Source organism: Hydra vulgaris, chromosome 12 (assembly GCF_038396675.1).
Source record: "Hydra vulgaris chromosome 12, alternate assembly HydraT2T_AEP".
In the NCBI taxonomy this organism is placed as follows: domain Eukaryota; kingdom Metazoa; phylum Cnidaria; class Hydrozoa; order Anthoathecata; family Hydridae; genus Hydra; species Hydra vulgaris.
Window position 1 is genome coordinate 81054768 of NC_088931.1, and position 22833 is coordinate 81077600.

The 22833-nt window shown below is 26.6% G+C and overlaps 1 protein-coding gene across 2 annotated transcripts in view; it reads right to left on the reverse strand.

Moving 5' to 3' along the window:
• LOC100210786 (putative uncharacterized protein DDB_G0282133) overlaps positions 1–22833 on the reverse strand; it is a 58977-nt gene that overhangs the window by 8561 nt on the left and 27583 nt on the right. Inside the window, exons 5-19 of one of the 2 annotated variants that reach the window (XM_065814632.1) lie at positions 18069–18422; positions 17938–17973; positions 15364–15447; positions 14774–14814; positions 13297–13429; positions 11698–11717; positions 9703–9805; positions 7984–9600; positions 7875–7897; positions 7656–7747; positions 7384–7531; positions 1862–1893; positions 1772–1803; positions 1548–1699; positions 1397–1468 (exon numbers count right to left, since the gene is read on the reverse strand). In XM_065814632.1, coding sequence (XP_065670704.1) covers positions 1397–1468; positions 1548–1699; positions 1772–1803; positions 1862–1893; positions 7384–7531; positions 7656–7747; positions 7875–7897; positions 7984–9600; positions 9703–9805; positions 11698–11717; positions 13297–13429; positions 14774–14814; positions 15364–15447; positions 17938–17973; positions 18069–18422 — 2939 coding nt within the window. Of the gene's footprint in view, positions 1–1396; positions 1469–1547; positions 1700–1771; positions 1804–1829; positions 1894–7383; positions 7532–7655; positions 7748–7874; positions 7898–7983; positions 9601–9702; positions 9806–11697; positions 11718–13296; positions 13430–14773; positions 14815–15363; positions 15448–17937; positions 17974–18068; positions 18423–22833 lie in introns of both variants that reach the window. The other variant, XM_065814631.1, reaches the window with a different exon arrangement.

Consider the following 22833-nt stretch of genomic DNA (forward strand, 5'->3'; position numbering starts at 1 on the left):
AAAAACAGACTCCTGGATACCTGGCTCACTATGAAATATTTGGCAATTTACGGGTTTACTTTTTGTCTAACATATATCATCAATAATTTTAGGTTTTCAAGTCACTTTTCTTTTTTTTACAAGTTGGAACAACAACAGATATAACCTTGGTCAATCCAGTTAAATCAACTTTAGCAACTGAAATGTTTATATTATTGTTATCCTATTCAGAGGAGGTATCTATGCCATCTATCAAATCATCAAAGCTACTATCGCTCAAATCTGAGATTTCATTATCACTTTCATTATCACTTTCAAGCATAAAACTAACAATATCTTCTGTTGAATTCAGTTTAACATCACTAGCATTTTTTTTATAACTTGGAATTTTAAACAGTGTTTACTAAAATTTAGATTGATCAGTTACACTTACAAAAATATATCCATTATAAGTTAAAAATTTCTGTGGAAAAAATGTTCTAGAACTTATGGTTGGTTACAAGGTTTGGTATTGCAAGTGTAACACTGCTTTAAACAAATATTTGTTTATATATATGTCATCACTATTTTTTTATTCCAAAAGTTTTGTCTTGTATATATAAACATCATTGACATTTTAGGGGTTAATCATTATAATACATTTCAAAGAAAAAAAGAGACTATTGCAACTGTTATCAATACATGCTGACACCAAATTATTTGAACCTTTATAGTCTACCTTTAACCAGGCAAAATTAGCAGGTGGTTTAGCTTTACTAGCTAAACCACCTGCTAATTTTGCCTGGTTAATAAATTTCTATAAAAAAAAACTTTTTTTTTTTAAATAAAAAATTACCACTAATTACAATATATTATAACAATACGTGAATTTTAAATTAAAAAAACTTTGTATAGAATAAAAAAATTTTAAAGAAAGTTTTTAGTTGATAAAAACAACCACTGTAAAGAGATGAATCTGCAAATCGAATCTCGAGTTTTAAAGAGATGTAAAATGAATCTTGACTTGTAAAAAGATATGAACTGAATCTCAAGTTACACAGATAAAAATTACAAATATAATAATATTTGTAATATGTAGAATAGAAAACTTCAAGCTCCAATGTAAAATAATATTTTCAAGGTTGGTTCTTGATATTAAATATTATTTTTCAAAATTAAATTTGGCTTCCAAATGTTCAATAATAATATCTATACTATAGTTTGGTATAAAAATGAAAAAATTGTATTTTGAAAATCTCAAAGAGAATTTAAAGTTAAAACTACAAACATTGATACTTTTCCATCCACAGTTCTGCAATACTATTTGTAAATTCCATTATTTGAGTGTAATTAAAAATTCCATGAAAAATAAATTTACTTAATTGTTTTATTTTACTAAAATTTAAAAGTATTTTTAAAGAGATATCAAGCTACATACCATAGAAACAAAAACCTACGATCCGATCTGTTAGAATCATTTGTCTTTCGTCTGCACAATTCAACTACATAACTAAAAGTTATAAAAGATTATCATAATGCACTCATAAAAATTCAAACAGTTTTTATTTTTAATACAAATATATACTTACTCTATTAAGCGAATACAATCACTGCAAATACGCATTAGCTCATCAATTCCTTGTTTTGTCATTAGTTTGCCTGCTACTTCATAACCAATTAGATACCTGATATAATTTAGAACTGCTTCAGTGTAAGTATGTGCACGTTCCATAGGACTTTTCTGAAAAATTATAAAAAAGTAAAATTTTTTTTCAAAGGGTATAAAACTTAGCTAACAAGACAAAAAACTTACAAGATTATCTGCTTTTCTTTTTTTTATAACACCTTTATTAAGGAAACAAAAAACTTACAAGATTATCTGCTTTTCTTTTTTTCATGACACCTTCATTAAGAAAAGGTCGGTAAACTTTATATCTACAATATAAAAAAACACATGAATGACACTACAAGAAAAAACAAGTTACAAGACCAAATAATCTAAAAAATAATCTAAATTTTATTATAAGACTAAACACATTAACACAATTTGTTGAATACATTGTACAAAAAAATTTCTTTCGTTTAAAAATGTTTACTTAATTGCATAAAGTGATGCATTAGCATTATTCTTGTGTTCAAAGTTTGTAAATGAAATAAATTTTTTTGTTCCGCCATTTGTAGATTTTTTATACAAATTAGATACGTTTCTTCATAGTGTGTTAATATTCATGTCATCATAATGTAATCATAGCGATGATAAGTAATTGTTAAGTGTCATCATAGTGTTATTCTTTGAAAGAAATAATTTTTTGTATATGCTTAATATTATCAAAACTTTACCAACAAAGATCACTGGAACTTGTTGATTCTTACGATTGAAAGGTTAGTAAAATTGAAACCATGCATTCAAAAAGCACTCTCTGAGATTGGTCAGATATTGAACAAATAGTTTTTATAAGGATTTATAGTTGATTTTAAAGTATATAGTTAATTTTAAAGTTTTAAAAGATATTTCAAAAAATTTTAAATAATTTTTAATCATCTATTCAAGAGCTATATAATGATAATGATTTAAACTAATAATGTTCACATGCTTTTCTTAAAAAATCTTAAAAAGATGTTAAATTTCAGTTTTTAATGTTTCTGAGCAATAAATGTAAAAATGGCACTCAGAAACCTATATGATAAGCTAACACGATATATGATAAGCTAACATGATATGATGATAAGCAGCACAAAGATTAAGTATCATTAATAAAATATTTTCAAAAACCAAATTCAATTATTTTTAAATGCTATTGCCTCCTCTACAGTCGAGGAGACTACTTTTTTTAATTTTTTTGTGGTTAAAACCCTCTCAAACTCTGAAACACAAACTTTGACAAGCAAAGCCCCTAAGTTGAAAAACAAGTTAAACTCAATGCTAGCAGGGACATGATGGCGATTGAACTCAGAACTTATGAAGCAAGTGTTCTTACTCTACACCACTACCGCATTCAAATAAGTCACAAAACCATTTCTAATATTCATAGTCAACAATAATTAAACTTGCTAAAAATATTATCAAATCAAATTTTAACAAAGAATCAGTACTTGAACTTTGATCAATTCAATGATTTTAATCAAATCACATTTGATTAAAAACATTGAATTGATCAAAGTTCAAGATTATTTTCCTTCATTAACCATTTCTTTTAAAATGGTCTCGAAAGTGTCATTTATTCAGGAGACTTTTGCTATATGCTGAATAAGTCTCTAGAGACTTATTCAGACTATAATGAAAGCAGTGTTTTATCAAATGTGTTGATACTACTTATATCCTAAATAAATTCTAGGTCATCTAGATTTGCTGGAAAAACTATTAGCAATCATTTTATCTTAAGAATTTGAAAGCATATTAAAAGAAAATAAGTTAAATTTTAGTAAGCATGATTACGATGAATTTATAAGTGATCTAAAAATCTAACAAGAAATCTAAAACTGTAACAAAAATCAAATTATTTTTTCTGCCAGGGCCGCCTTAAAGTGATCTTAAAGAGGGGTTGATATATCTGTTTTTTGACGACTAAGGCCTAGAAAAATATTTTTGCTGATTTAAAAATGGTCCTCATTGCCCGACATTTGCCAACTGCCAACCATAGATCCAATTTTGACTCCAGTGTCTAATTTGCAGACTAATAAAAATCGTAGAGGGGTTAGACACCCTCCTATGAATTTTATTAGTCTGCCCCCCCCCCCCCTTGGGACAGCCCTGGGTGGTGCTGTTTATCTTTATAACCAATACATGTTTAAAACTTTGTTCAAAAAAGTTTCAAACATTAAAAAATTTTATAATTTTTGTAAATCAATCATAGAAATTGTTTATAATATTGCTTTAAGGAAAATATTTTGTTTTTTTTGCATCAACAGTTACAGTAAAACAAGACAACTTAGCTGAATAATGTCACGCAAGATTGAGTTTTGGTTGATGGAACAAGATTATTACATGCTGCTTACTAGAGCAGCAACTATGGTAATACTTGTAGAAAAAAGAAAGGACAGAGACTCAAGCTTGGCAAAGCAACAACATTTAAACTAGGTTTTTGGACCTTGTCTAAAAGATAGAGAGAAGAACAAGCCCAAATATGACAACAGTAATTCATACAAGGACAAATAAGAGATTTATAGTGGTAGAGAATATAATCAGGAGTAAGAATATGGCAAGCACAATAAAGAATATAGATAAAGAATATGGTGAGCATGATAAAAATAATAATATGCAGCAATATGCACTAATAAATATAAAGAAGCAGAGTTGTTAACAAGGCCAAAAGTCTATGCAAACATTTTCAATATTAAAGACTTAAATTTTTGACTTACGTTAAGGCCAATTATTAACAAAACTGTATGGAACAATTGCTGTGACAATAAAACCACATGTTGTATAAATAAACCAAGGTTATGTGCAGAATTCAACAAAGTCAATAAGAAAATATTCTTGTAGATATATATGAAAGCCAAAAACAAAAATACATAAAAATAAAGAATGAAAAATTTTAATTTTATGTATTTTTTTTTTTTGAAAGCCAAGGTCAAAACAATCAAGGCCAAGGCTAAAAATTTTTTAAGGCTGAGGCCAAGGCCAAGGCCTTGATTTTTGGCCTTAAGGCAAGGCCGAGGCCAAGGACTAACAACTCTGTAAAGAAGTGGTACAACAATATAGCACTCACTTTGCAAACAAAAGGTATAAAGACGAGGTATAGTCCCTGATAGTGTCACACTCAACTTGCTTTCTGTTGTTAAGAGGTTAAAACAATAATGTAAATTTTTTTTTTCACTATTTGGAGAGCCTTGGAGAGAGAAAGAATTATAAAGGCCAACAGTGGTTATCTAACTATCATGAACTATTATTGCTGATGCTTTATTAGTAGACGCTTTTTTTTTCTCTTTCCATTGGTATTTCATCTTTTAGATCAGGCATTGTGAAAGCAATGTCTGTTCTGTAATAAAAATCAAATACTAACTTATTTTTTTCATTAATATCACTTGATAACTTCTTTTCCTTTTCAATTTTACTAAAAATAAACCCAACATTATTTGCCAAACTTTGTACAACAACTTAACATTTAGTTGGAGATTTTGGCAGTGCTCTTAATAATTTTGATAAAGCTTTTCCAAATGTCTGACTACATTGGTAATGATTACAATTATTTAAACTTGAAGATATAGATTTATTTAATTAATTAGTCTTTAATTTTTTTTTCATATTCGGTTTTTTCTTTATATAAACCATTTTCTGTGCTGTTCATTTTTGCTGGTTTTTTTTTTTCTTTCTCCAAACTTTCAATTTGATTCTTTGAATTTAATATTCTTATCTGTGTAATGTCACACATATATCATTAACTATTAAACTGCATTACGTGTGTAACCAAACTTTTTTAATTTTTTTTAAGCATATTTAAATATACCTATAACTAAAAATATTAAAAAAAAACGCATTCTGTTTTGCTCACAAATAAAACTTTTCATTGTTTTTTGATACATGTGTGATATCACAAAAATGGTATTTAGTAAACTGTAATATATATATTAAAATAGTTTCTGAAAATGCTTTTAGGAAATTAACACAATATTAAATATTTATTTATTATGATAAATGGAAAATAATATACTGACATTAAAAATTAAAAATTTTAACTACAAAACTTAACTACAACTAATTTAAATAAAAACAACGTTGCAATTGCGCTTATCAAAAATTTAGTTAAAGTATCTTTATATTTTACATACTTATATATTGTTTTTTACTAATTTTATTTTTACTACTAGATTTCATTTATCATTTAAAATCTTTACTTTTTAAATACAGTATGAAAATTGATTAAATTGTTTATACAGGATCATTTTCATTTTTAAAGTAGGTATTTCAAAAATATGGTATTGAATTAAAAAATAAATGACTACTATATGTTTTTCTTTTAACCCGCAATGCAATACAGTTGCACTTTTAAAGTACCCGGCTAAAAAATGTGTTAACTAAAGTATTTAACAGTTTTGTATTACATTATATGTGCATTATTCTGTTTTTAGGTAAAGTTCCTGTTAAAGTTATCATTTTCTAAAAAAGGAAATAAATTATCGTTAATCTTCATACTAATTAGCATAGCTATTTAAATATTTTATTAAAAATTACAATATTGTAATGAAAATTGTTATAATACTTTTTCTTGTACTTTTAACCATTACTACATTGTTATAATTCATATAATTATATAAATTGAATCTAAAAATTAAAAGGGAGATTTACCTAAAGCCATTACTATTATCTTCACGTATAGAATTTCAATTATTTGAATATTTTTAGTGAAGAATTTATGGTTTACTTTGTTCATTCTATGGATATATTGATCATTTTCTGTTGAATTTTTTTTTACATGAAAGTGATAGACTTAACATATTTAACATACCTAGTTTCCTCTGATATGTTTTCATGTCCTCTTTTGCTTTGTAAATAATTATAGCTTTAATGAGAGGATTGAAATTTTATTATAGTCTTAAATTTTAAAAACACCAAGAGAAACTTTATGCGTTTATGTAATCAATCAGGTAAATCTGCACATCTAACGCTGTAAAAAAACGATTTTCTTTCTTAAAGTGAAAAGATGTTAAATTCAGACTTTGTTTTTCAAAATAAATAAACCAGATAAGCTAAAAGTATGCGGAAAAAGTGCGCACATTAAATTTTTTGGTTCTAGGCACAACTTATAAGTGAATTATTTTTTCTATGGTTTACTAAAAAAGATTGAAATAAGGAATAAGTATAGAAATGGTTGGTGTCAAATACCAAGACCCGTATTTTACAGGCCAGCTAGTTATTATAATAACAGCTAATTTTACTATTCACTACCTCTTTAACATGATCAGATAAAGCGTTGAGCTGGTATACTTTTTTGCATGGGGTTTAAATCCGTTTGAGTGCTTTTTTTTACCTTTTTTTTTTAATTTTAGTTTTTGTCCTACTTTGTTTGGTTTGTTTTGATGTTTATCATACTGATACAGAACATCCCACATTTTTCTCTTTGAGATCTTTCTTTTCTGCTGGATTTTATATCTGAATTTGTATCTAGATCTTTATATTTTCTGTTTTGTGCTTTTCATTAAAGAGTACATCAAGGGTACATTTTCATTAAAGGGTACATGAGCCTTTCAAACTTTATAAAAAAATACAAAAATCAAAAAGTATCACTAAAACCAATAAAAAATTGATAAGACATTGATATGGAAATTTGTAGAACTATCTAAAAATCTTGTTTTATGAATTGATAATGATTCCATTTTTTCAAATTTCTTTGAACTGAAATCTGAATATAGACTAGAAGAAATTTTTGGTCTTTCAAAAAGTCTTTACAAAATTTAATAATTTGTTTAAACTAAAAAAAAAATTACCCAGAGAGTTTTATAGGATCTTTTCCTGAATCAGCATTTAATATTCCACATTCACTACATCTCTTTACATCAACTTTATTATTGGTGTTTTTAAATCCTAACTCCATTTTACTATCTATAAGAGGACAACCATTCTTTTTCTTTAAACCTTTGTAATCAAAGTATATGTTTTAATAAAACACAAATAATTAAAAATCTCAATATAATTTGACCTGAATAAACATATGAAAAAATATATAATGATAACCATTATAACAATAGTATTAAAATACCAATATTGATGCTGTTAGATGAACAGTCGGATGACGCCTCTTCATCAATATCCAAAGAAATTTCATTTTTGATTGGAGTAATATTTAAATCACTTTAATATAAAGCAAATGTACAAAAATAAAAAAATTTACAAACAACCATTAAAATATCAGAAATTCTAAACTTATGACAAAAATTTTAGATAAGTTTTGTAATAAATTATTGATAACCATGGTTACCTTTGTACTTCTGATTGGATGGTCTAAAAAAGATATTAAACTGATATAAAATACAAGATATAAAACACTAAATTATTTCAAAAAGCAATGAACGGTTAGAAACTTCAACCTTTGCAATTGGATTTCGCTTTAATCTTGATAAATTAATTTTTACTAAAAGATCATCAAATTTCGAACTATGAGGTAGCTTGAAAGCACTCTCACTGCAACTATCGCTGTCATCATCTATTAATTTTCGTTTATAAGATTGAAGCTTTTTAATACAAACTGGATTATCTACTCTAATTAATTCATCTCCTTCAACACTTTCCTTTTGATTGTCTTGAAAACATTTAGCTTTTAACTTGATTTTTTTTAGAGGTATTTTGACAACCAATGAGCTGTTCATATTTCTATCATTGCTTAATTTTAATTCAGGCTTTTCATTAGATACATCTAAGTCATTATAAAAATTATTTTGTTCTTCCATTTTAGAAAAAGATATGTCAGCTAAGTTATTATGTAATTTTAGCAGGTTTGTACTAATGTCTAACTCCTTAACTTCCATTTTTACTTCTGTAGTTAACTCCTGTGTTTTTTGAAAATCGTTTATTGGTTTAAAGGTTAACTCTTGAGTTACATTTTGAGAATCATTTATTGGTTTACAGGTTAACTCCTGTGTTACATTTTGAGAATTGTTTATTGGTTTACAGGTTAATTCCTGTGTTACATTTTGAGAATCGTTTATTGGTTTACAGGTTAACTCCTGTGTTACATTTTGAGAATCATTTATTATTTTAAAGGGTGTTATACAAGATGTTTGAAGATTTTCGACTTTAATATTTTTGTCAAGACAACTAATTTTTTCATATTCATTATGTTCATCGTGTTTAATAACATTTATATTTGTATCAATATTTGTTATACTATTTTCTGTAACAACATACATATTATCAATATGAGGACTAGCACTAGCATATATTTCACTATTAGTATTAAAAGTACAATCTGTTTTTATTATATTGTCAGGTAATTGAGACAAAACTGGAGAGTTAGGTAAAGGAGTTACATGTGGAACCCACATAGAACTTTCGGTATATTGATCAACAATATAAAGTGTTGATTCTAATGAAGTGTTTTGTTTAAAGAGTGGAATAGGTAAAGTTTGTTGAATATCAGTATTATATTCAGGAGGAGTCCTTGTATTATATTCAGGAGTCCTTGTAGATTTTGTTTTACTTTTATCTTTAGTTTCATTGATTTTATTACTTGCAGCATTCCTTACATCATTATTTTTAGTTGTATAAATTGAGTCATTAGAAATAGATTGCATGCAATCTTGATTATAGTTTTTGTTGTTAGTTTTTAAAAATGAAAGGACGTTTGGATTAAGATTATCACTTTTGATATCTGATTCGTCATGGTTTTGATCATAGGGCAAGCTGTTTATTAAGTCTAAATCATCAAAAGAAATTTCACTAATTGGACTTACAGTCTTTTCTATTCCAATGTGAAATGAATCTTCAATATTTTTTAAAGCTGCATCATCTAGAATTGATATCGATCTTTTATTTAGTGAATTTATTTTATCGTCATTATCAATCATACCAAAATCTTCATTAATACCATTTAAATTCTGATAGCTATTCAAAGTTGAACTGGATTCTGGGACTGATGCATTATCTTTTTCAAGTAAGTAATTATTATTAGTAGAATTTCCTTGAAAATTATCTGATGAAATATAGCACTAAAGAAAGAACTTATAATTGAATAATCATAATAAAGTATAAGCAATATCTACAAAAAAAGAAAAGAAAAAGAAAGTGTTAAACCACTAAAATAGAATTACTTGAGTAGCTTGCTCTTCTAGATCACTCTCAGATTCTGATGTGCTAGAACTTTCTGAATTGCTGGAAGAACTTGATGACACCGAGACTTTCCGTAAAGATGACCTTAAAGTTAAAAATAGAAAAATAAAACTTTTCCTATATTTATACTGCTGTGCTAAGCAAAAAACAGCAAAATGTTGCAAAATCGACTAAACAGGTGCCAAAATAGGTTTAGACTCTTTTACTGATCTGTTTTGAAAATAAGCAATAAAATGTTTTGAAAATAAACAAAATAACAGTAACTTCACGTTGCTTACTGCTTATTAGCTACTTATTGGGAGTCACTGTATTTTTGCTCCTAGTTTCACAAAAATTATGTTTATTTTCTTAATTTCAAATGCTCATTTTTAATGTTAAATATTGGATAAACTTTTACTGTTTTGTTTTTTTACTGTGAAAAATGCTTGGTGTAGTTAAGGTGATTTACAAATTATTCAAATTCTCTTATTTGGAATTAGCATGATTTTATCAGCGTATCATGTCCAAACAAGAGCTTAAGATGTTGTAATTTTTTTTTGCTTCAGGTTTTTTTAATATTTAAATTTTTCTTTTTTTATATAATTTTTAAAACCTTTTTACTATCCCTAATAGTGAATCTAAAGAACACCATTTTGGAGTCATTAGATCACTTTTGCTCATCGACGTTAACATTAATTTCGTTAAATACTTTAAAAGTGCCTTAACCCATTATAGGTCCTAGTTCTAATTGGTTTTGACATATTAACTATATATAGTTGTCAAAATACAATATTTCTATAATTTTTTACAAAAATTACTAGTATTCCGACCAAGAAAGAGCTTATAATTATAAAAAATTGCCATATTATTAAACTATGATGTCCATTTCACCTAAAAAGCGTATTTAGTTAAAATCATTTTCAAATTTGAACAAACAATCATGATTTTTTTTTAAAAAGAATCTTTTGTCTGGGTTTTTTCACTGCAAACATTTATACTTTATGATATTGTAAAGTTTATCATTTTAATTTTTTTCATTTTTTCATAATTCACAGACCAGATAATTTAATGGAAATATCTCATAGTCAATAAAATATTATGCAGACACTATAATTAATTGCCTTAACTACACCGAGTGGTACAAAACCACATTGTTAACCCCCAGGTACCGATACCTCAATTTTGACCAAAATTGGAGATACTGCACTTTTGCTTAGCGCAGCAGTATAAGTGTTAGTATACTAATATTTATAAATGTTTGTTTATATATATATATATATATATATATATATATATATATATATATATATATATATATATATATATATATATATACATATATATATATATATATATATATATATATATATATATATATATATATATATATATATATATATATATATATATATATACATATATATATATAAAAGTTATATTTATAAGTGTTAATGTACTTATATTTATAAGTATTTATAAATTATATTTATAAGTGTTGATATACTTATATTTATAAATATTTATAAGTGTTATATAAAAACTTTACTTATAACTATAGCTTTGTTCTTTTTTTTAGATTCTTTTTTTTTATTTACACATTTATTTATTTTATCAATATAGGAAATAATACTATTATTAGCATTATTCTTTATATTCTGTTACATTCTCTTTATTTAATTGTAAAAACATTTTATTTTAATTGGGAGAATAAAAATACATCCATTAAAATATGATATTTCCTAATAATAAAATTATTCAACAAGTTGCACTGTTGGCATTGAACTTTTTTTGTAGAAACTTTGTACTCAAAAAGCCAATAAACTCTTCTAAAAGGTTTCCTAATCCTTAATACTTTAAATTTAGTTTTTTTGTATTAAATGTAACTATTATTTTTTTTGGAATAAATGTAATTAATATAATTTCATAGACACCAAAAAAAAATTTTAATAAATAATAAAGTTAAATTAAAATTTACTAATCAAAAAATATTCACTTACTTTGTTTTATCTTGCAGTTTCTAAAAAAAAGCATCAAAAATTTATAAAATTTCTGTTTAATGTTCAAAATCTTTTTTAAAATTGTTCATCTTTTTATATATGTTAAAAACTTTTTACTTTGATATTGTTTTTTAATGATTGAGACACCAATAAATATTAAACCTCACCCTGTTTTGTTAATAATTTAAAAAAAAAAACGGAATTTTATATTGTTATAACTCTGCATTAAGAAAACCTTATACGAAAATTAAACATTATCGCTGTCAATACTGCAGTGACTTCTACAATGGAGGATGCTTTTTACTTTTAACAGATCACAAAGTTAGCCTTACATTTGGTAAGTTTTAACAGATCACAAAGTTAGCCTTACATTTGGTAAGTTTTAACAGATCACAAAATTAGCCTTACATTTAATAGATCACAAAGTTAGCCTTACATTTGGTAAGTTTTAACAGATCACAAAGTTAGCTTTACATTTGGTAAGTACTTATTAGTCAACAACAGAAGATACATAAACTTGAATAAATATTCAAGTTTATAATAATAAATATATTTATTATAGTTAAGGATTTTAATCTTTTTGAATGTCAAAAATGCATGGCAAAATGCCAGCACTTTTGACATTCTTAAGTCATTGAACTAATTACTTTTTTGACCAGTTTGATGAAAAAAATTGACTACGAAAGTAAACCTGAACACTAAAACTATTGTTACCGCTGTTAATCATCCTCATCATGGTGAGGACAGCAAAAAAAAAGAGATTAAAATGACATCAAATATATTCAAAGTATTCAAACCTCTAACTAAGGTTTGACCAATGACAGCTAAATTTTAAGAACCTGTGGCCCAAATTAAATGTCTCATAGAACACTTGTAAGTGATAATGATGATCTTCAACCAAACGTTAAAATTATAAGATTTGAAAAAAAAAGTCTAGGTAACTCAAGGTCAAAGTGTTATCTTGTACTTTTTGAAACTTGAAAAAGAAATAAAAAAATAGTTTTGATCAGCATTTTCCATTTATTTTCATCTTTGAAAATAAGATTTTCTTCTTTCCAAAGATGAACTTGATTAAGTTACTAACATTTGTGTTGCCATAAAATCACTCAAACTTGCAATTGAAGCACTTTCTAAATAAAAGGCTGATTCATTCTTTTATAAATTGTAACTTAATTGCCCAGATAAAAAGTTGGATAAAATAAAAATACCAGTTAGTCAGTTTATAAAACAGCAATTTGAAAAAAGAATCATTGAAAGAAGAACACTGATTTAACACATCTAATGAAATATTAGATGTTTTAAATCAAAAAGTTCAAAAAATCAAAAGATTAAGTTTGGAAATAAAATAAAAAAATCTTGGAAATAATCAAAATAATTAAGAACAATTATTACTGTATATTTGCAATGATAAAAATAATTTATTAGTGTTATTATAGTTATTTTGATCTCAAACACCATTTGAAGGATATTTAACTGACATTCCTTAAATCATTAATTGTTTGCTGTTTTTCAGTTACTTCAAAACTGTAATAAACTAATTGTAACAATTTTAGTTATATTTGAAAATGTAGTTTATATGCAACAGCAAAAATAACATACCTTATTTTTGATTTCATCACAAGATTTGAATTCTTTTAATTCAGATGTCATGTTGTTTGAGTCATTTAATCCATCATACTGTACATATTCATTGGAAACATCTTTTGATAAGTCGTTTGCAGAAGAACTTACACTAAAACAAAATAAATTTTATAAAAAACTTTTATTGCATTTGAAAAAGATATAAGGAAATGAAGATAAAAAAAAATGTCGCATTTCTTTAAAAATGGAATAACTAACAATAAAATTATTGAAAGGTAAACATAAAATGCCAGCAAAAAATATAAATGGTAAATTGCAAGTAAATTAAGTTTCTTTTTTTTGTGTGGTAATTTCTCAATCAGATTTGTCATAGAAAAATTTGTTTTTTATAACAATATTTGAAATGCCAATAGACAGTTTCTTTTACCCATTTTAAAAGGTTGAATCTCAACACAGTTTTGTAAATAAAAACTTTTAAAATACATTTTATTTTTTGCATTGATTTGCTGTCACTAACCATTTTTGGTTAGTTGATTTTATACATATATATATACATATATGTATATATCAACTAACCATTTTTAGTTAGTTGATATATACATATATATATATATATATATATATATATATATATATATATATATATATATATATATATATAAATATTTATATATATATATATATATAACTACAAAATTGATAATAAACAATATAATGGAAAAAGGTATGCCAAGCAAAAAAAACAATAATTGAATTTTTGAAATTTGAAAAAAGATTTATTTCTTTTAAATAAATATATAAATGATAAAAAAGCACTAGTGCTTTTTTATCATTCATATATATATATATATACATATATATAGACAGCCTTAGGAATTAGGGTCGGCATGGCAATGCTGACATAACTGCCATCCTAAAAGTGTTTAAGATCAAAAAATTACCGACCTCGTTTCTACGTTTTCTGGTAAGACCTTAGTATCAAATTTTTTTACCAATCTGATGCCAACCTCTAAAAGATTGTTTCTTATATCCTCATTTTTCCTAATTCCGAGGGTTGTATATATATATATATATATATACACAATATATATTGTTACTCTTTTTTTTTTTTATTAATTTATACGACATTTTCAGAAAAAAGAAGAAAAAAACAAAGAATGAAAGAAAAGATTGCTGCCTCATGCCAAACCCTCAATCAATGTAGTGGCACTCTCTTGTGGTAGCAGGCTATAAGATAGTCTATGTATGTACTTTTACTCATAAAATAGTGAAAACCAAAAAATAATGAAAATCAGGAAAAAAATTGAAATTAGTGAAACTCAAAAAACCGTGAAACCAAGACAGCAATGCCACCAAAAAATTAGCAAGATTTAGAAAATATCGAGACCAAGAAAATAATGAAACCAATCAATCTCAAAGTACAAAAATTATTTTACCATAATTAATTGGATGCACCATAATGTATAACACAAAGTTATTTTGTTTTCTTGTTTACCTTAGATCAACTGTAGCAAGACAATTGGACGCCACATTCACCTAATTGATATTAAAAATAAAAATAATCTGACATTTAATAAACAATCCTAATCAATAGATATAAATCATATAAACCCCATAATTTTTTGTTAATTTTATTAAACTTCCTGTTTTTTGAGCTCAAATTTTACTACATCTTTAATGTTGTTTTTTAATTTATTTCTGTGCTTTTCCCAAACTATATAATATTTCAAATGTATACATTAGTTTGCTAAAACACATCATGATCGTAGTATGAAGAAAAAAAAACTATTGGGATATATGATACTTAAACTTTAAACCACTGTGACTCTAAACTCCATTGTACTCTACCTTCCCCTACATAGTTATAATATACACTATATATATATATGGCTCAATTTAACGGTCAGACATCGCTGTCCCTGGGACCAATTTTAGACCTGTTAGAGGAGGGCAACAAACCATTTTTAACTTTTTCATTAAAAATGAACAAGAGTTGGTTGCCCCCATAAATCAGATCTTAAAAACAGTCCGGGGGTGGGATGTCCAACCTTTAAATTGAGCCCTGTACATTAAAAAATTTCATACCTTAGATGGAAAAGAAAAAAAATCATTTTCAGAGCGAGGTGTTTGAATCTCTGTAAGTAAAGGCGGCAAACCCTGTGTCATCTCCTGTAAATAAAGTCTTTAAAATAAAATAAAAAAATATTTCGCAGAATTTTTAATTGCAAACTTATTATCTTAATAATAAAAAAAACTTATATTTTTTATAAAACTTTTTTTTTATAAATATTCAAAATTTAAAACTAAAACTAAGATAATGGTAATAAATATTATAAATTGTTAAAAAAATTAATTTCAGCACTTATACCTAAGTACCATTTCAATTGTTTAGTGAGATATTATATATCAACACAACATATGAATCGGTGAATGTTAAAATGGAGGAAGTCCAACAATGTAAACTTTTGGGAAACTAAAAAACTGTATTTTCTCCCATAATAAATTTTTGTTAATGGTTTAATAATTTTTTTTTTGAAGGTGAAAAACATTATCCTCTTCAGAATAAAAACTATTAAACCATTAACAAAAATTTGCTATGGGGGAAAATGCAGTTTTTCTTTAATTTCTCAAAGTTTACATTGTTGAACTTCTGCCCTTTTAACATTCACTGATTCATATAACCTTGGCAATACAGAAGGCAGTGAAATTTATACATGTTAATTAAAACCTTAAAAGTCACTAAAAATATTTGGCTTTTGTAACATTTTTGTAACCTAGATTTTGTAAATAACCATTTAGTTATAAATGATTATACCATTTCACAAGAATATAAATTTTATAAATACATTTTTTTATGTATATTCTTATTATATTCTTGTAACTATTGTGAAGTTGTTAAAACTTCTAAAGAACTAAAAAAAAAAAAAATCACTTGAAATAAAACAACATTTCTTAGGTTTTATTGACCTTGCTAATTCATATAAACATGTATATATTTGATAGCGAAATCAAAATTGAAAACATTTCAACACAGACAGCTACATAATGCTATGCACCATGTCAGTTATTATTTGTTATTTAACAACGCACAAATAGTTAAAAAAAGAAAAGATAAGAAAACTTTATCTTTAAATAAAGATATGAAGATGTAAAAAAAAAAAAAACACTCAAAAAAAGTTTGTGCGCTTCAGCATATATAAAAATCTACTTTTTATGTATGCTGAAGCACATATATAAAAATTGATTACCTAAACTGAAACATTTTATATTTAAACCCAGAAAACAGTTATCTCCCAGAAGATAGTGGAATACATAAATAATAAAAATAAATCAACTGTTTGTTACACAACACTATAAGACAAAGTCATTGATAAATATAAAAAAAGTAAAAGATAAATTTGCACAGTTGCATTTAAAAAAACTCAATTGCACTCTCACAATTGGTTGTGTAATTTGACAAGTAAAGCTGCATCTTAAAAACCCAATAAATATTTTGTCTTAAAGATGTGAAAATGAACTCAGCCAGATTTTACCAATTTTGGTTTAGCTATTATGAGTTTAGCCAGACTAACTTTTATTGTAACAAAACCTTAAGATTGAGACATATAAAAGAAAGTTTTCAATAAAGAAGTTTGTATTTTATCAAAAGTGAATTATTTCAACAATCCCATCACAGCTTTAAAAGTAGCACATATACAAAGAAAAAAGATAATTGCTAGCAGTTTTACTAGAATATTTTGATAAAATATGCATGAACATGTCAACTGTGATGCAGCTTCTTAATTCAATTTCCAGAATTTTACATGGTATTGGCATTCTGTTACATATGAACTTTGTTATATTCAAGTGCAAAATATTTTTAACTCAACTTTTACAGTTCAAACAGTATTCCAAATTCAGTCCTAATGCAATATATCAAAGTCATGTAAGAATCTTTTATTTATTTTTTAACTTTTCTCAATACTTTGCTAAAAGAAATAAACTAGATCATATCATACATTATTCAAACATGGTTCGAGCATGGTTTCCAGCCTCCCAAGTACATTATTATGCACATTCCCTGCAAACCTTGAATTGGTGCAATGAATTAGTGTTGTTGTAGGCCTTGCTAAACTATTAAATAATCAATATTCAATGATATCGAAATGAACTATTTATTTTGATTTGCAATAATGCATTTTTTTAGAAAAAGTGAAAAAAGTCATACAATTTGTTGTAATTATTTAAGATTTATAGCAATATGTTAAAAATACAGTTGCATGTTTATTTTTCTAATTTCATTTCTTAAGCTCATTTCAATATTTTATAACTACCATCTCATTTCTCATTTTATAACTACATCTCATTTTATAACTACAATCTCATTTCAATATTTTATAACTACCATCTTGGATTAGAGATATAGCATTGAATTTTTTTGCTTGATTTTTTTTTAGATAATATTATCTGAAGCTCAAAAACCCAACAAATCTCATGTTTGTATCATTATAAAAATTCTTTAGATTATATTCTCTACTAATAACACACTTGCGTGATTTAAATGAGTTCTGATAATGCCGTTTTCTTGTTTAAATGACACTAAATAAGAGTTAGCCAATGATGTTTTGATGAATATAAAAATAAAGAAATAAAATGAAAAAAAAACAAAAAAGTGATTACCTTCAAAATACTTTCTATTTCATTTGGTGTTTTACCCTAAAATAAATTAAAAATAAACTTTACTAAATCCATGTCTAAAATAAAAAATTCTCATTTAAATATTTTAGCTAAAAAATTTATAACTTTCACACCTGTGAGTGTTTATTATTTGTTAAATGGTTACTTGTTGAGTTACTATTTGGGATCTTTAACTTTAAAGATTGATCATTTTCAGGCCCATTACTCGTTTTTGTAGGTTCCAAAAAAGTGTGATCATTTTTATCAATTTTGATATTTTCTAGAGTTTTTTTTAATGGAACTGATGAATGGGAAGAAATTCCATTTTTTCCTTTTATCATTAAATTTGTATACCCATTGTTTGTGTTATCAAAGTCAATATCCTTTACTTCAGGAGTTCCTGGCACAGTGTTATCAAGTCCATAGTACTGAGCAGTTTCCTTTGCTTCAATTAAATTCATAAAAGTTGCATAGTCGCCCAACACATGCTAAAATAATTTTGTATATTAAAACAGTTAAATATATTTCATTAAAACTAATTAAATATTATTAATTTTTATTAAATAAGAAATATTTTATATATAAGTGCATTTCATGTGCCTACATAAAACGCACTTATATATACATGAAAAAGCAACTTTGCATAAGGTTTAGTTGCTTACGTTGAGCTAAAAACCTTTTTGTTTGGTAATATTTAAATAACTTAATAGATATTTTAATGAAGTAATTACAGTTTTAAAAACTGCACACTATTGTTACAAAAGTTTGAATAAAAAAATATATAAACAATTCTCATTACTTTCAAATAATAAACTCAGATGAAATAAAAAAATAAAGTATAAATTTTTATTAAAGCTACTTTTTTATTTGAAATATTCATCAACAGAATAAAAATTTGTTAATTGCTTTAAAACGACGTAAATGAACGATATTTAAAAAAATATATAAAAAATTTAAGCAAAATAATCTAGCAAAAATAGCAAAAGCAATCATGTGAATATTTAGTTAGACTATGCTAATTTTATAAATTATATTTGTTCAGGTATTGAAAATATAGCAACAACTGGCAATTAAAAAAATACTTTAAAAAACTTTTTTATCTAACTTAGCTTCACTTAATTTAAATGTTGTTTTGTTTCAATATAATGATTGATTTTATCATTTGACAGTTAGTCTCAAACTTAATGAATGATAAAATAAATAAAGGATGAACCAAAAAATAAAAAATAAAAATATATATTTTTAATTTAAAAGCATCTCAATAATTCAAACCTAATTAATTTAATTTAAAAGCGTTTCAATTAATACTTTAAAGTTAATAATTTTTCTTATATCATTATGATAGTGGAACGATTAGGTTGATTTATTGTTATATTTAAAAAGCACGACTGTTAGTTCGGCATTGGATGAGGGTCCAAATTTTTATAATAGATAATTATTGTTTTGTTTTATTTCCTTAGTAGACATCAGAAAATATCAAATTTTCAAGCTTTAAATAACTTTGAAACTTCTTTTCTATGAAGTGAAACAATTTCAAATTAAAATAAAGACATTAATTATACGCTTCTTTTTTTTTTTTTTATTTCTATAAATTTATTTTATCATTTATTTAAGTTTTTTATTTTTTTAGTTTAGTTTTTATTTCTTGCTTCAGTTGATGGTTTCAGTTCATTTTTAATTTTAGCTTGAGTTTACATTTATTTATTCAGAACACTTTTATAAAAAATTTTAACATAAAATTGCTGATAAAAAAAATTGCACACTTTTTTATTCTTTTACCATTTAAAGTTTTAAGTTTATCACCTGTTGACTTTTTAAAAATTTAAAATAACCGTTACTTTTAAAACTGTAAATTAATATTTAAAAAACAAAATCAAATATTAGCATATTTTATTCATTCATTTATAGTCATAACATGATTGTGTCAAATGTTGAGAAAAATAAACAAATTATTTTATATTTCAAAAAACCGAAGCAAATAAACTTGATTACATTATTACATAATATTTTATTCATCACAAGGTCTACATATGTACATTCAGACACACACAGACACAAACCGAAGGTAAAAGAAAGGTAAACTGAACAGTTGCTTCTTGCTTAGATGTTTTTAATTTATTTTCATAAAATTTCTTGCTTTAGATCTAGTTGAATTCAAGGAGTTGTAATTTACAAAGTTTTGTCATAAGTCATGCACTGTAGGCAAATACAATAATAATAATAGATTCAATCTTGAAATCGTTCCATATTTTGAAATTTTCTGTCCTGTAAATTATTATAATTATTATGTGCTGTGTTACAGGTTGGTACAGAGGAGAGAAGCGAGCGATCAAGTTTGCTATGCTGCAAGTTTTGACAAGAGCCAACAGAATACTCCAGCAACTGCTACTTCTGCATGGTAAACCAAAAATATAGTTGCACAGGGAAAAATGCCCCTCAGATCATTTATCCGGACATACACCTTCCATCGCCTGCATACAGTACCACACCAGTACCACACAGCCCGATCTGCCTGTTCCAACTCCTCCTAGGAGGCATTGGCCATCTTTAAGAGACAGCAGCAAGTAAGATAGCAAGATAGATACTGGAGATATGGACTACGATTCCGCAGATGAAGTTGGGGAAAGAAAGCCATACTTCCCTAACCAGAAAGACGTGAACAAATTAATTAGGGACCTCAGGCTTTTGAAATAGAATGCTGAGCTTCTGATACCCAGGCTCAGTAGCACTTGGTTGATCATGGCGTACAAGTCACGGAAGTGACAAGTCAAAGGAAGAAGTATCAAAGATTCTCCAACTTCTTCAGTCAACATTATGAGCTGTGCGTCTGCAGTGATCTTGCTGTTCTATTCCAAGCTATAGGTATTGCATGTAATCCTATTGAATGTTGTCTATTCATAGACAGTTCATCCCGGAGCCTTAAAGTTGTGTTGCTCAACAATAGAAATAACTACTCGTCTCTCCCGATGCCCCACTCTGTGCATCTCCAAGAGAACTAAATCAGTGTAAGTATAACAACTATGGATGGGAGTTCATTGGTGACTTCAAAATGATATCATTCCTCGTGGGTCTTCAAGGAGATTTCACAAAATTTGCTTGTTTCCATGTCTTTGAGACAGCCATGACATCAAGGCACATTATCGCACAAAAGACTGGCCACAACGGACCAATTTTCTGTTAGAAAGAGCAGTTTAAATTGGGAGCCGCTGATAGAACCTCATAAAAAGTTTATGCCACCACTGCACATCAAATTAGGCCTCATTAAGTAATTTGTCACTGCTCTTGACGAAGAGTCAACAGCATTTCAATAACTCTAAGGACTTTTTCCATAGCTGTCTGAGTCTAAGGTCAGGGCTCATATATTTGTCAGACCACAGATCAAAAAGATCATAGAATGTGAGGATTTTGCAAAGCTGTTGAACAGGACAGAGAGAGAATGGCTTGGAGCAGTTTCGTTGCAGTTGTTCAGGACTTACTAGGTAATCACAAAGTTGAAAACTATATGGAGTTGGTGCAGACTCTCATAAAGAATTATGCCAAAATGAGATGCAGAATGTCTCTGAAAGTCCATATCCTTGATTCGCATCTTGAAAAATTAAAGGAAAACATGGGCACATACTCCGAGGAGCAAGATGAGTGCTTTCATCAAGAAGCGACTACTTCGAGAGAGTGATTTATAGTACAATCGTAAATCTAGAAAATCTAAACATTAGCAAACAAAAATTGTGTTAAATAGTGTAATATTTTAATCAAGTAATGATAGTTTGTCAAAAAACATAAAAAAAGAAATTCAATTTATATAGTTGTGGAAAAAGAGTAGAACTTTTGTGACTTTGACATCAGAAATTTATATTCAAGAGTGCCTTCAAAGCGACTTTTGCCACTCATTTGATTGCACACTAAAATTAGTTTGTTTTGGCCTGACTTAACTTCATACCATTACGGTAAAAAAACTTTAGAGTGCTATAATTTGAGAAAGGTTAATTTTGTACAAAAAAAGCTCAATCCACCAAATTGCCTACAATTCCTGTCCATTGAAAAATATTGTGGTATTGGTAAAGAATATTTGCATAAAACAGGCGAGACTATTAATCCACCAAATTGCCCACAATTCCGGCCCGTCGAAATTTATTGTGATATTGATAAAGGATATTTCCATAAAACAGGCAAGACTATTAATTCAGTACAAGAATTGCTGAAGGCATGGTCAACTATAAGCAAGAAAATGACAATGACAGTTGTGCAGAAACTATTGGGCACTAATAATGTACAATTAGTTTTTAGAAATAAAGAAAAATTTTAAAACTAAAAGTATTTTTATACTCTTTAATTTGTTACCTTCAAATAAAAATTAAAGAAATTTGTAAAAAAACAGTTATTTCAAATATTTTTGAAAAGATTTAACTTTCTCATATTTTTCAATCTTATGCTTTATATATATATTATTAAGGGGTAAACAGATCCTATCTGTTGACCATCTTCGCACCCCTTCTTCATCTACTAGGCTGGCGCAAATGTATTTTTAATACATTGTTCCCAGATTAGGATGTTGAATGCTTTAATATATTGTTTCTAGTTTAGGATGTTGAATCTTCTTGACTCAATGCATGGGTTTTGCTTGTATCTCTGCTTTTATGACCAACTCATTCTACTATCTCCTAACGAGGGTACAGCTCTAAAACTCAGTTTTATGGTTCTGAGGCCAGCTGGTAGTCAGGTTTCCCAAACTCTGTGGTAGCTTTCAGAGAGGCTGATTCCATCAACAGCTGAAAAATATCAAAGTATTAACAGTGCCATGTTGCGCATGAATGGTGTCCCTGTTTGTACTTTTGGTGTGCATTGCGGAGGCCACATTTGGAGCCCTTTGTTACAGCTTAGGGTTTATTAGTAGTAATGAGG